Here is a 13,906-nt window from a genome sequence, read left to right on the forward strand (position 1 = left end):
TTTGTTGGCACTCCTTGTTTTTCTGTGTGGAATTAATATACTGTTTTGGGTCACTCTCTTTCAACCAGAAGAACTTTTCTTTAGTAGTTCTTGTAGGCAGATCTGCTAGCAACAAATTTTGTGTTTATCTGGGAATGTCTTTGTTATGCCTTTATTTTATAAAGTTAGTTTTCCTTTATATAAGATTCTTTGTTGACTTTTCTTTTCTTTCAGCAGTTTGAACACGTTGTTTCACAGCATTCTGTCCTCCATTGTTTTTTTTCTTTTTTTGCAGTATGCGGGCCTCTCACTGTTGTGGCCTCTCCTGTTGCGGAGCACAGGCTCCGGACGCGCAGGTTCAGCGGCCATGGCTCATGGGCCCAGCCGCTCTGTGGCATGTGGGATCCTCCCGGACTGGGGCACGAACCCATGTCCCCTGCATCGGCAGGTGGACTCTCAACCACTGCGCCACCAGGGAAGCCCTGTCCTCCATTGTTTTTGATGAGAAGTCGGCTCTTAATTTTTTTTGGTTTCCCTTGTATATGATGCATTGTTTTTCTTTTGCTGCTTTCATGATTTTCACTTGGTATTTTACATTTTGACTCTGATGCATCAGGGTGTGGGTCTTTTTGAGCTTTCCTAGTTGGAGTTCACTTTTAGTCTCTGGCATATGTAAAGTTTTCCGTTAAATTTGGAAAGGTTTTAGCCATAATTTCTTCAAATGTTCTTTCTGTTCCTTTCTGTCTTCTTCTGGTACTCTCATTATGCATGTGTTGGTACACTTTAATGCTTCCCACATTTCTCTGAGGCTCTGTTGATTTTTTTTTTCCTTTTTTCTCACCTCTCAGATTACATAATCTTGATGGATCTATCTTCATGTTTGCTGATTCTTTATTCTGCCAGCTTGCATCTACTGTTGAGCTCTATAGTTAATAGTTCATTTCAGTTGTATTTTTTAACTCTAGAATTTCCATTTGGCTCTTTTTTTTTAATCATTTCTCTTTATTCATATTCCCTACTTGATGAGACATTGTCATCATACTTTCCTTTACATTATTAAGCATGTTTTTTTTTGTTGTTGCTGTTCTTTGACCATACTTTTAATGTCTCTTTGAAGTCTTTGCAGATATTTCTGACATCTGGAACCCCTCAAAGGTGTTTCTTTTGCCTGCTTTTTCCCCTGTGTTTGGGACACATGTTTCTGTTTCTTTGAATGTCTCATTGTTTTTTTTTGTTGTTGTTGAATACTGGACACTTCAGATAATAAATATATTATAGCAATTGTGAATATTGATTCCTCTTTCCCCTCCCTGTATTTTCTTAGAAGTCATACAAAATACTTAAGATTGTATTTAACATCAGAATACCGAGATTAAAAGTGTCTATGATTAAAGTCCTTGGATTCTGTAAAATCCAGCTTGTGTGCTTAGTGGTCTCTTCTTTTCTCTTGTCAGTGAGTTGTTTGTGATTAAATGAAGTTTCCATATAAGTGAGGCATTATCATATTTAGAAATTTTTCCAAATACTGAAGACTTTGTTGGTTTGTTTGTTTGTTTTTTCGGTACGCGGGCCTCTCACTGTTGTGGCCTCTCCCGTTGCGGAGCACAGGCTCCGGACACGCAGACTCAGCGGCCATGGCTCATGGGCCCAGCCGTGCCGCGGCATGTGGGATCTTCCCAGACCAGGGCACGAACCTGTGTCCCCTACATCGACAGGTGGACTCTCAACCACTGCACCACCAGGGAAGCCCATGAGGCCTTTGTTTTTAACATGAGGTATATGTTTACGATTTTGTCCCTTTTGTAATGCAGTAGTTTTAGGTAATGAATGATGCTTCTTCCCTTTAGGTTACACCTGTGTTTGAGGATTGGACTACTATTGATTGGTATCGATTTTTCTGTTTATGGGAGAAGTTGCCAGCTTCTATGAAACGGGTGGCAGAGCTAGTGGGAGTTGAAGAAGGGTTCTTGGCTCGCTGTGTGAAAGGAAAAGTAGCAGCCAGAACTGAGAAACAGCACCGACAAATGGCCATCCATAAAAGGTAAATATCAAGGAGCCTGGACTATCCAGTTTTTAACACAGTATTGGATATACAGTAGATGTTCAGTTTATTGTAATCACTTTCATTGTCATTAAAATAAAAGTTTTGGCTGAATATAGTAAAAATTTTCAACTTCTTGTATTTACTGAATTTATTGATATTTTAGTTTCTTCTTTGTAGCTTATAAGAAGCCACTATATATCAAGACTTTTTAAAGTAGAACTCTTAATTACTTTCTTCCCTTAAAGAAGATATGATCAGAATTGCCAACTTAGTGTGGCTCCATTTGAGGATATGGTTTGTATCATCCTTTGAATTGATTTGTTACCAGTAGGGAAGAGCCAATTAAAAGATTCAGATGGGGAAATTGTACAGGCTTTAGCTTCTTTGAAATATAATAAAATTATTTTTCTTAAAGCATTAGTCTCATATTATTTACATCATAGTCAAGTGTAAATTTTGTAAGGATTATATACTTGGCTTATTTGTGGCACAATTGCCTTTCACATCAAAACTTCTTTATAACCAAATTTTGATTGAAATATGATTAGGTGATATAATTGTGTATCAAGTGTTCTTTAAAATTTTTGTGCCATCATATTTCTTGAACCCAGTCTCATTTCTTAAAATTAGTTAGCATTATTGAAATATGAACAAAATCTTTTTGTTATACAGATATTAGTTTTTTGCTATAGTACTAACGTATGTTAGAATTTACAAACATTGAGCTCTTTGTCAACTAATCCTATATCCTATTAGGAATCTTCTCACCTTCTCACCCTCTTACCTTTTTTGGTTCTTTCTTGTTTCTGAACATACATTGTACTTTCATAGTAGACATAAGTGACCTCTTACCATACTTTTGGTAATTTACTTTCTAGGTTTTTTACCAGTCTTGTGCTATTAGATTTAATCAGTGAAGTTCCCTTAAAGGAAATTAATCAGAAATATGGATGCAGTCGTGGACAGATTCAATCGTTACAACAGTCGGCTGCTGTTTATGCAGGTCAGTTAAACAAGTGTTCCCACATTTATTTAAGACTCTGTGGTTTGAGGTCAAGTTAAGATTACTTTTTTTCAAATTCCATTTTACTGTAGGTTTCTCTAAAAGTGAGGGGATCATGTTAAGCCGTAATTTTATATAGTTCCTGTCATCATCAAAACACCCAAAACTATGACTCCTGTGGGCTCAGTTACCCTGCTACAGAAGACTGGCAGCTGGCTGAGTGTCTGGATCTTGGTCCCCTTCCATTCCCTAGCAACCTGCTGACCATCGCTCTTCTTTCTGTTTTTCTGTCTTTTTTTTTTTGGTGGGGGAGCATATTGTAAGAAGAAACAGACACAGTTCTCACTGGTCTTCATTTTTTCATCAAGTTATTGATTAATACTTGTTATTGTGGAAGATGGCAAGTGGAGAGGGCTTTCTGGACTTCTGTCTCATTGTTTTAAATATCTGTTCTCTAAGGAAATACTGGTCTTTCTTAATAAAATTAAACTCTTATCTTCTAAGCTAGGCAAACAAGGGAAGTTCTAGGTCTGATTTTACCAAGAAATCCTTAAGCCCTTAGGAGGGAAATCCTAGGCTGCTGGAGAGTGTGTTTACATGTGTAAGAAGTTTCCTTGTGAAATTGTGTGCATGAGAGATTACCGAGGGAAAGATGCCGGGAGAGGGTAGTAAGAAGGGAGAGACTTACCCTTCAACTCACTGGCATCAAAGATCTCAGATTACCTCTAGGGTTAATGTTCTTGTAGGGAAGTGATTTTCTTAATGACTTGAGACTTGGCTACTCTGGCCTCTTTATTTCAAGAGGGTATAGCTATCAAGCTGGGCAACCTTTTTTTTTTTTTTTATGAAATTATCAATGGGACTTTCACTCTTTGTAAATAATCCTCTCAGCACTTGACAATTTAAATTAGCTCTCTTGTTTTCCTCTAGGTGAAAAGAGTTCTTTACCTGTTTTAAGAGTTCTTTCTTCTTTAAAGAAAGTAAGGAAAAAAATAGAGAGAGAGAGGCAAACTAGTGAGGGCTTTTTGTTTGTTTTGTGTTTATGTGCTCTGCCTCAATTTTTTCAAATGCAAGTTCATGATTAAGAAAAAATGAGATGATATTTAATGTGTCTAGCCAATTAGCTAGGCCCTTAAAGATGTCTGCTCTCCTATTATTTTATACCTTGGGCCTGTTAAACTTTATAATTCTGCAGAAAAAATAACAACAGCAGTGAAATAAAAATACATCTCAAGAAACGGAGAATTGGTCTAGAAAGAATTTTTATTTCAATAAATATTATATGAATATTCTAGGGATGATTACAGTGTTTTCCAACCGCCTGGGCTGGCACAACATGGAACTACTACTGTCCCAGTTTCAGAAGCGTCTTACATTTGGCATCCAGAGGGAGCTGTGTGACCTGGTCCGGGTATCCTTACTTAATGCACAGAGAGCCAGATTCCTCTATGCTTCTGGCTTTCTTACTGTGGCCGATCTTGCCAGAGCAGATGTTGCTGACGTGGAAAGTGTTCTGAAAAATGCTGTGCCTTTCAAAAGGTAAGAAAAAACCCCTTGTCTACATATGTTATTAAATGAAAACAGGTCAATTTGTAAATAATAGATAATATACTAAAATATTTTTCCCTTAGATAATATCGTGCCATATTTGGTATAAGTGGAAGAAAATGTGGCTCCTTTTCCCCTTGAGGATTACTTTTTTCTTTTTTTGTATGTTTAAAATATAGTTTATGACTTTAAAGACACTTCTAAATGTATCATAACTCTCTCCTAGAAAGTTTGAGTGAAGTTAAGTTACCAATGTTTCTGCTTTGATGGATTTTAGTTCTCAGTATATATCCAGGACTCATCTTAGATTTTCTTCAGGCAAGAAAACTTTAAAATATACTCTTCTTGAATATTCTTTGGAATACTAGTCCCTCAAAAACAGTTTATGAGAAGAGGACTTCTTGATGTGTGTGTGTGTGTGTGTGTGTGTGTGTGTGTGTGTGTGTGTAAGTGTGTAACGAATTCATTGAATGGGCTGGACTCAGCATATTATCAAGGAATAGCTTAATTATTTTCTCAACCACTATTCTTTGAACTCACTGTTATATGGAATCTTAGCTAGATTCTATAGCTGTTTAGGCAGTTTCAAGTATTAACAGTTTTATTTTCAGGTTTTAAAAATTTGTCCTAAATTAGAGCATTAATCTCATTTCCAGTTCAGTGCTTCTTTCCTCTTTGGTTTGACACATGCTCTGAAACTTGAAACATGTGTGAAGGGATGGGAGCATAGTCAAAGAAAGGGCCTCACTGCGCAGTGCCATCTCACATCATGGGCTCTACTCCGTGTACTTCGGCAGCAACGGCAGGTGTGATTCCTACTAGTGGTCCCTAGTACAGCATGCACTACAGCCAGCATAGCTATAGCTGTATAGCTACCTCTACCTAGATTTTGAAGGATGAAATTGCTTGGAGTCTTAAGCATATGCAACCCAAGCAGAGAATGTGGAGCTGTGGGGGCAGGGTCATCCCCTGTGACCCCAGATTGGCAGATCCATTGGTGGGAGATTTTGTCACTTTGGGGTGTGCCTCTGGCTGAAACCTACATAGAGTATGCTTTAAAACCTACTTGTAAAGGTGTTGATCTCCTCTGGAGCCTGTGATTTTCACAGAATCTTTGGATATATTCATAGTTGCTTAGAAATATGTAATAAAAGACCTGAGGTGAAAAAATTCAGATGTGGGAGTATCTCTGTGGTAACAGCATACCACATATCATACTTAACCCTTCCAGGGAGTCATCTGAAGTCAGTACACATTTTTAAAAATTTAATTGGAAAAAATTTGTAAACATATTTTGGAATCTCTTCTGTGTGATTCTAAAGCTATTATTGCCATGACTATGATTCTTCTGAAAGCCCAGAACCTTCACTGATCAAAATTAATGAAACATAGTAATATGAGAAATCAACATTATCTGCCTCCTCATGTGACATACTGAGAAAGACACAACATTACTCCTGGAATATTTTTATCAAAAATGTCTAATGTAAATTTAACTGTAGAGAAACATCAGACAAACCTAAATTGAGAGACATTCTACAAAATAATTGGCCAGCACTTTTCAAAAATATCAAGGTCACGGAAACAAAGACTGAGGAGCTGATTCCAATTAAACCAAGCTAAAGAGACATGACAACTAAATGTACCACCTTACTCTAGATTGGATTAGAAAAAGGACATACTTGGAACAATTGGTAAATTTTGAGTAAGGTGTGTAGATTAGATACAGTATTGTATTAATGTTAGTTTTCTGAATAGAAACTGATGTATTTGGAGACTGGCCACCCTTTCAGTGCCCGGTACGTAAAAGCCAGAAAACCCATCCAACATTCAGATTGTCTCAAATAGCTTGCCATTACCAACAATCTGTAATGAATTACCTTGTGCATATGTATTTTCATATTGTTGGTGATGTTTCTTCAGAGTAAATTCCTAGATGTGAGATTTCAGAAGGTAAGTGCATATATATAGATTTATTAGATTCCAAATTGCTCTGCAGAAGGGTCTAGCCAAGTTACACTCTCACTAGTCTATTACCCCTCAGCTCACCAGTAGAATCCATTGTTGGATGTTGTTAAAAAACAAAATTCAGCTGAGTAAATTTGAAGATCCAACTAGCTTTATTAGGTGATTCATGAATTGCAGCATCCAATCTAGGAACTAGAAGGGGTTTTACTAAAAGATGGAAGGTTTTTGTAGGAAGAAGGATAGGGCAAAGGAGCTATTAGCAAAATAAAAGAAAGGATTATTTTTATACCAGGGCAGCTTTTTGGGGGTAAAAGGGAAAGGCAAGGGGGTTTTATCATGCAGATTGTATCTTGGGGGTGGGTGGGGGTGCAGGGGGGTGGGGAGGGAGGATGGACAGATTACCTCTTGGTGCTGACCAGGAAATTCTAGACTGGTTGATTAAGATTACATTTCTGGTGAAGGTCAAAACTGCAATTAGGTTAGATATTAAATCTAGGTTTGGTATCATGGGCTTTAGCCATTTGGGGCCTGTGGCTTTTCTCTTTAACAGTTCCCTCCTTTTCATCATACTCTCAGCCTGAGAGATGTGATCAAAATTTAAGGCATTAGCTTCGCTCTCAACTACTGCTCTGCAGCTTTGTTGATCTTTGTTGTGCTATCCATAGGTCATGACGTCTTTGATGAACTCCTGTGATATTCACAGGCCATGACTTCAGGTTTGTTACCAAGTCCAAGCTTGTTCTGCTGCACAATAGACCAATAAATCAGGAGATGAGGTGTTGAGGCAAGGAATAGCGACTTTATTTGGAAAGCTGGGCATCCGAGAAGATGGCAGACTAGAGTCCTAGAGTACCATCTTATCTGGGTCTGGATGCTAGTTTCTTTTATAGAACAGAGATGGGGAGGAGGTGAGGAAGTAAAGTAAAAAGGCTCTAAGTCTTGCAAAATATCTTCTGGTTTGGCCAGCGTCTGGGAGGAGATGTGTTAATTTCTTCTTTCTTGCAGCCATTCCCGGGCGGGCAGGGGCAGGGTGTTTCCCTGTGAGCTGAATGAAGGCACTTTGGTTTAACATTGAGGCAGAGGGGCAGGGTTCCCCAAGGGACGCCACTATGTATGCTTATAGCTATAAAGAGCATCCTTTTAGTGATTATAGTCACAAAAGCAACAGGAAGCAAAGGTTAAGTAAAAGAAACAGATCCAACATGGAGTCAGATTTTGTTCTTCCCTGTTACAGGTTCACAATTTTTAAGGTGGCTGTTCTCATTTCTTTTCTGATGTTCCACTCAGGGAGATCACTTCTCTGCTGGTCAGTGGCTGTGAACATGCATTTAAAACTTTTGAGAGAATCCAATGTGCTGATGTTTATGACAGCTATAAATAGGATAACTCCCAGTATTTGGGGTGTGCTTCAGAGCCATAGTCCCCAAGACCCAAACCAGTCAAAGACACTGTTGAAGGAGTCACCCTTTTAAGCCAAGTGGCTTACTCAGTGATCTTACATAATTAAGTTTCAGCTTCACCAGAAGTGTCAATCCAGGTACAACAGATGGTATTGGTCATAGCACAGACACTTCCCTGCTCAGCTAAAAGATTATCAAGGGCTATCTTATTATCAAGAGCAACTGTGACCAGAGAGTCTAAGTATTTTTGTTGGGCAATTAGTGCCCTAGCAATGGAATCTGCAATGTTCTCTAAGAGTTGAGGAAAGGTTCCTGATTATATTCTTCTTTGTTTTAACTCCTAATCAGGGAAGTAGACCCTGCCAAAGGAAGCAGTTCTTGAATCATGAATCCTCCTGTTAGACCTTTTCTAGAACAGTTAGGGGCACAGTTAGATAACCTAAGACGCCTAGTACAGTTGTGTGCCAGCCATATGGGCATTCATATGGGCCCAAGGAGAATGATAACCACCACAGACAAAGACAAGACCTGTCGGGATGCAAACCATTCCTGTTAAGGAATACTGATAAAAGATTTATTCACAGGGACTGCTGCATTTACCTTTTCAAGCCAGGAGTCAGTCAGGTTTTTAGTGCATGTGGAAAGAGAATCTCCCATCCTAAAATAGAGTTATCCTAAATACTGAAGCTTATCCCTTCTTAGTAATGGCCTGGGAGATACAGATGAGGGTGTTATCTTTCCAGGCCAATGCCAGAGTGAAATTAAGAAAGAAAAGGAGAAAGGGTTTCATGTTTAACTAAAGCAAGAAGACTTGAATCTGGTGTCTTGGGTGAAAGCAGTAGACATCAATATCAGTGACTTTTCTTACTCATCATTTTGATTCAGGGGTCTCCAGTGTTGTGTAGGACCAGATGTCAGGTGGTCGTCCTTAGCTGTGAGACATGTACCCAAGGCTCAGTGCTTTCCATAACTTTGCATCAGTGTCAGTGGTCAGGAGCACTTGGTAAGCTCCCTTCTGACAGGGCTCAAAGGCTGCCTTTGTTCTTAGTGATGTCAAATCAGAAGGGTGGGAGAAAATTGGAAATATTAATTTGGTGAGTTGTAGCCAGATATTTAAGGACACTAGAAGAATTCAGGATCCAGTCCAGTTTACAGGTATGTAATAAAACCTCAAAGACAATTAACAGGACTAGAATCTAATACTATCTACAAAGGTGCAAAGATAATTTTTCTCTCTTTAATTACCCCTATATTTTTTTTAACCAAAGATAATCATAGTAAAACTAATTTGTTTGCATTAAACTTGGCCTGATTATTTATATAAGTACAGCAAGAATAATGATTGACCATATAAGTCCTTTTTTAAGACTGCTTTGCTGAAACCTTGTAAGCAAGGTACCTGGTTGATTTTGTTCTGAAGCAGTTCTTTGAAGCTATCTGGTCATATCTGAGTCTGTGCACACCTTTCTCAAATATGACATTCCAGTCAAAGCCTTGGTAATATAGCCAGTGTTTCTAATTGTATCCTGTTATAAGGAGAACAGATTGTTATTGAACTTATGCAAGCAAATAAATTGTTAAGAGAGTAAGAATATTCACTGAGAGTTCCTGAATTCTGGAGGGATCAGGTGGGGAGAAAATGTTTCATCTTTGTTCACAAAGGTATACTTTACCAAATTGTTGTTAAGTCATAGATAGCTTAAGAAAAGGTCTCCTTAAATCTGGAAGAACAGAAACATTAGAGTATCCTCCTCAGGTCATGTAGTCCTATGTAATTAATACTTTTTCTGCTTGAATACAGTTTTTCAAGGGCCCAGAGGGAGGAAGCCTAAGGCCTTTAGGGACACAAATAGTTGTTCTTACATATACTGTGGTGGGTGAAGGAATGGGAAAACAGAAAAATGAGATTTGTCAGGGAGCCAGGAAGAACCATGAGGCCATCTTGGTTTTCCCACAGCTCCAGCTGTTTGTTTAATTTACAGCCATTGTTTACCCATCTTAGTTTCTCTGATTCAGGAGCAGACTGTCGTCTGTTATAAGGACATCAGGTCTGGCAGTAAGCGGGTCATTTTTGGAGAAGTAGAACGAATCTCATCAACACTTGCCACAATCTTTATATAGATTCTGTTGCCTTTACATGAAAGTCAGCTAGGTCATTTCCCTGTTACTCAGGTTCAATATTTTTAGTGTGAGCCTCAATTTTGATGAGTAATTTTAGAAAGTAAGTGAATAGCAGTAAAAGGATTGTTTACTTGTTACCCATTTCTGATTGGGGTCCCAGAGGATGTCATACACCATTTTAAGATAATGACTAGAATTATAAGTTAGGATTATACCAGGATATATCAAGTTTCTAGGAATTTCACACAATTTCTAGAACACTTACACACCTAATCAAGTACAACATAAAGAAGGCTTAATGTTACTTCTTGTTTGGTAATGCTTCCGATGTTATTTAACATATCAAATAAGCCTAACATCTTTTGAAATGTTCCAGGGGCCTCTGAAAAATTTCAAAGTTAGTTTGTGGTCAAAAGACATCATTCAGAATTTGATTTGGGGAAGTTTGTCAAAGATATCAAATGGTTTGGACACTTGACTAAATAGGATCACAGGTCCATATGAAACAATACTCGATTGTCTATTTAGCAGATGAAGGAAAATTAAGTTCTAGTTTTATATAAGTACACTATTGATATTAAAACTTAATTTTTAAAATGCTTATAATAAGTCAGTTTTAGCCAGCTTGATTACACAAGGTAAAATCTTTTCTCTCTTCAGTGAAGAGAGAAAAGATTTTTGTATGCCTTTAGTTTACCCTTTATAACCAGAAGCTCTAGTGCAGACAAAATTACTCTCATTTCCCTTAACAAAATGCATCTTCATTCCTCATGCCTTTTCTTTTCGTTGTTTTTTTAAAAAATTAATTAATTAATTAATTATTTTTTGGCTGCGTTGGGTCTTTGTTGCTGCACGCGGGCTTTCTTTAGTTGCGGTGTGCAGGCTTCTCATTGCGGTGGCTTCTCTTGTTGCGGAGCACGGGCTCTAGGGCTGCGGGCTTCAGTAGTTGTGGCTCATGGACTCTTGAGCACAGGCTCAGTAGTTATGGCACATGGGCTTAATTGCTCTGTGGCATGTGGGATCTTCCTGGACCAGGGCTCGAACCTGTGTCTCCTGCATTAGCAGGCAGATTCTTAACCACTGTGCTGCCAGGGAAGTCTCTCATGCCTTTTCTAGCCAAAAGCATATCGTGCTTTTCTTGCATATGGAGATGTTTCCTTTGTTGTTTCTTGTAGCTTTAATTACATATATTAGAATTTTTAATCTTTTGAAAACCTTAATTTCTGGCTAAAATTTAGGAACTAAACAGTTGTGGACTCTTACACTAGCATTCCGAAGCTTGGCAAAATTATAAGTAATCTTTGTAACTTCTAGAAACATGTGCTTTCTCATAGAAACTTTCTTAGCATGGCACTGTTGACTGAAAAAAAAAAAAAAAGCGCAATGTGAGAGTTGTGAGTTAAGTTTTATTTGGGGCAAAATGAGAACTATAGCCCAGGAGACAGCATTTCAGGTAGCTCTGAGAAGCCGCTCCAAAGAGGTAGCGGGGAAGGTCAGTGTTATATGACTTTAGTGAAGGGGGGTACGAGCAGCCAAGCACACATTTTGGCAGAGGCTTGCTGCTAGTCATGAGGAGCAGGCGTCACTGTTAATGATTTTAGTGCTTTTCTAGATATGAGGAATGTAAGAATTGGGCTCATAAAATCTCCTGAAAATATCTATCTGAAGACCTTTTCTGCCAGTTTTTCCCAGAGCATGAAGTGCCTCATTCCTGATCTCCACCCTGAACTCCTTTCAGGGGGTGTTGAAGGTCAGCAGCTGCAGCAGCTCATGATTTAATCCTTGTAGAGGTAGATGGCAAGTGCCAATAGTTGGCAGCACCAAACATGCTTACTAATAATCCCAAATTTTATCTTTAGTTTTTAAACAATAGAAAGCCAAAAGTAGATAAAGCTGTGTTCAGTAATTAATCTTTCACCTATTTTATCTTATTTGGAATGATCTAAATGTTCAATAAATTTCCATTACTTAACCTAAGCTTAGCAAAAGGGTTTCAGGCTAAAGATTTGGAAAACTTATTTCAAAAGTTCACCTAGAAAATCTTTTTATTCTACTTTTATTTATTTAATTTACTTGCTCTAAACAATTATATTTAGGTTACTAATGAAAATTTCATCATACCAAGTTATTTTTCTTGCCGACAAATTTGTTAGCTTAGGTAGAATAAAAATATAATTAATGCTGACAAATATTAAGACTTGTCTGTTTTAATTAAAGGGACAAACTTAAACTAGCTTTTACTTCCTAAAGATTATCTTGGATAACTTGATCTTGAAAAGCATTTGAGTTAGCTATATTCCTTAGAACTTTGGAGTAGCCAATCCTTACAAGCTTGTCTTTAAACCAAAAAAAAAAAAAAAAAAAAAAAAATACAGCTCTTATTGTACATCAACTATATTTCAAAAAAAAAAAGATTACACTTCTGATGAAGGTTTAAATTGTATTTAGGTTATGTATTAAATCTAGGCTTGGTATCATGGGCTTTAGCACAAGTGATGCCATTTGGAGCCTCTGGTTTTTCTCTTTGACAAAAAGGTTTTCATTTTTACTAGTTGGATAGATGAGAAGTTGTATCTCAGTATGATTTTAATGTGCATTTCTCTAAATGTGCGTGATGGTGAATATTTTTTCTTATTTTCAGGATTATTTAAAGAAATATATCTTTGTGAATTATCTGGTTATGTCTTTTCCTTATGTTTCTACTAGATTTTGGGTTTTACCCTCTCCTTTTTAAAGAGTCTTAGAATCTTTTCTTTTTAAAACTGATTAGGGTTCTTAGCCATTTGTTTCACATGTATATTTCATACATTTTTCTCAAAAACTTATCAATTGTCTTTTGACTTTATTGCATTGTTTTCACCATGCAGAATTTTTATTTTTCTTTTCATTTATTTTTTAGCAATCTTTTTTTTTTTTTGCTTCTAAATTGTCATAGTTAGAAAGGTTTTTCATATATTGAGGTTAAAGAGGAATTCACACGTTTTCTTCTAGTATTTGTAAGTTTGCATTTGGATTCCTGATTCATTTAGAATTTAATTTTGTGTATGGTGTTAAGTCTGGATCCAATTTTATTTCTCAATGGTTCCCATTTATAAAAAAGTTTATCTTTGTCCCAGTGATTTGAGATGCCACCATCATATATTAAATATCCATATGTAATTAAGTCTATTTCTGGACTTTCTATTCTATTTGCTATTCTTTCTGTCAGTTAATGAGCCAGTACCATGCTTCTAATTATAAGGGCTTTATAGTGTGTTTTAATGTCTGGTAGAGTAAATTCTACCTTATGTTTTTTCAGTATTTTCTTGGCTATTCTTGCATGTTTGCCCATATGAAACTTAAAGTGCTTTTTGATATTGTATTAGAATTCGATTGAAATTTAATAGAACTGAAATCTTTATAATGTTGAGTGAACCTACCCAAGGATAGGTAATATCTTTGCATTGGATCTAGTCTTGTTGATTTTTCAGGAGTTTTAAAATATTTTCCTCATACAGGTTTTCCTCATACAAATTTTGTACATTTCTTGTTAAATTTATTCCTGTTTAATCATTATCCTGTTTTTAATTAGTGGCTCTCTTCTATGTCTTCTACATGGTTATTATTTGAATATGTAAAGGCTATTGAGTTTTATATTTTTTTATCGTGCTATTTTCTGAATACTTTTGTTTAAATTACTTTTATCATTGATTCTCAAGGATTTTCCAGATATATTGTCGTATCATTTGCAAATAGAATTATTTTACTTTTTCCCTAACAATTCTTGTGCATCTAACTGATTTATTTGGTCTAATTGAATTAGCTAATAGCTCTAATAGGTAGTGGTAGTAGACAGTAGTAATA

The 13,906-nt window shown here is 36.8% G+C and overlaps 1 protein-coding gene across 6 annotated transcripts in view; it reads left to right on the forward strand.

The window, feature by feature from the left end:
- The window catches only part of POLQ (DNA polymerase theta), a 115,712-nt gene that overhangs the window by 46,362 nt on the left and 55,444 nt on the right, over window positions 1-13,906 (forward strand). For all 6 annotated transcript variants that reach the window (XM_079922713.1, XM_079922714.1, XM_079922716.1 and 3 more), the window contains 3 exons: window positions 1,827-2,020; window positions 2,902-3,026; window positions 4,322-4,565. In XM_079922713.1, coding sequence (XP_079778839.1) covers window positions 1,827-2,020; window positions 2,902-3,026; window positions 4,322-4,565 — 563 coding nt within the window. The remainder of the gene's footprint in view (window positions 1-1,826; window positions 2,021-2,901; window positions 3,027-4,321; window positions 4,566-13,906) is intronic.

The sequence above is a fragment of the Stenella coeruleoalba genome, assembly GCF_951394435.1.
Source record: "Stenella coeruleoalba genome assembly, chromosome: 5".
NCBI lineage: Eukaryota > Metazoa > Chordata > Mammalia > Artiodactyla > Delphinidae > Stenella > Stenella coeruleoalba.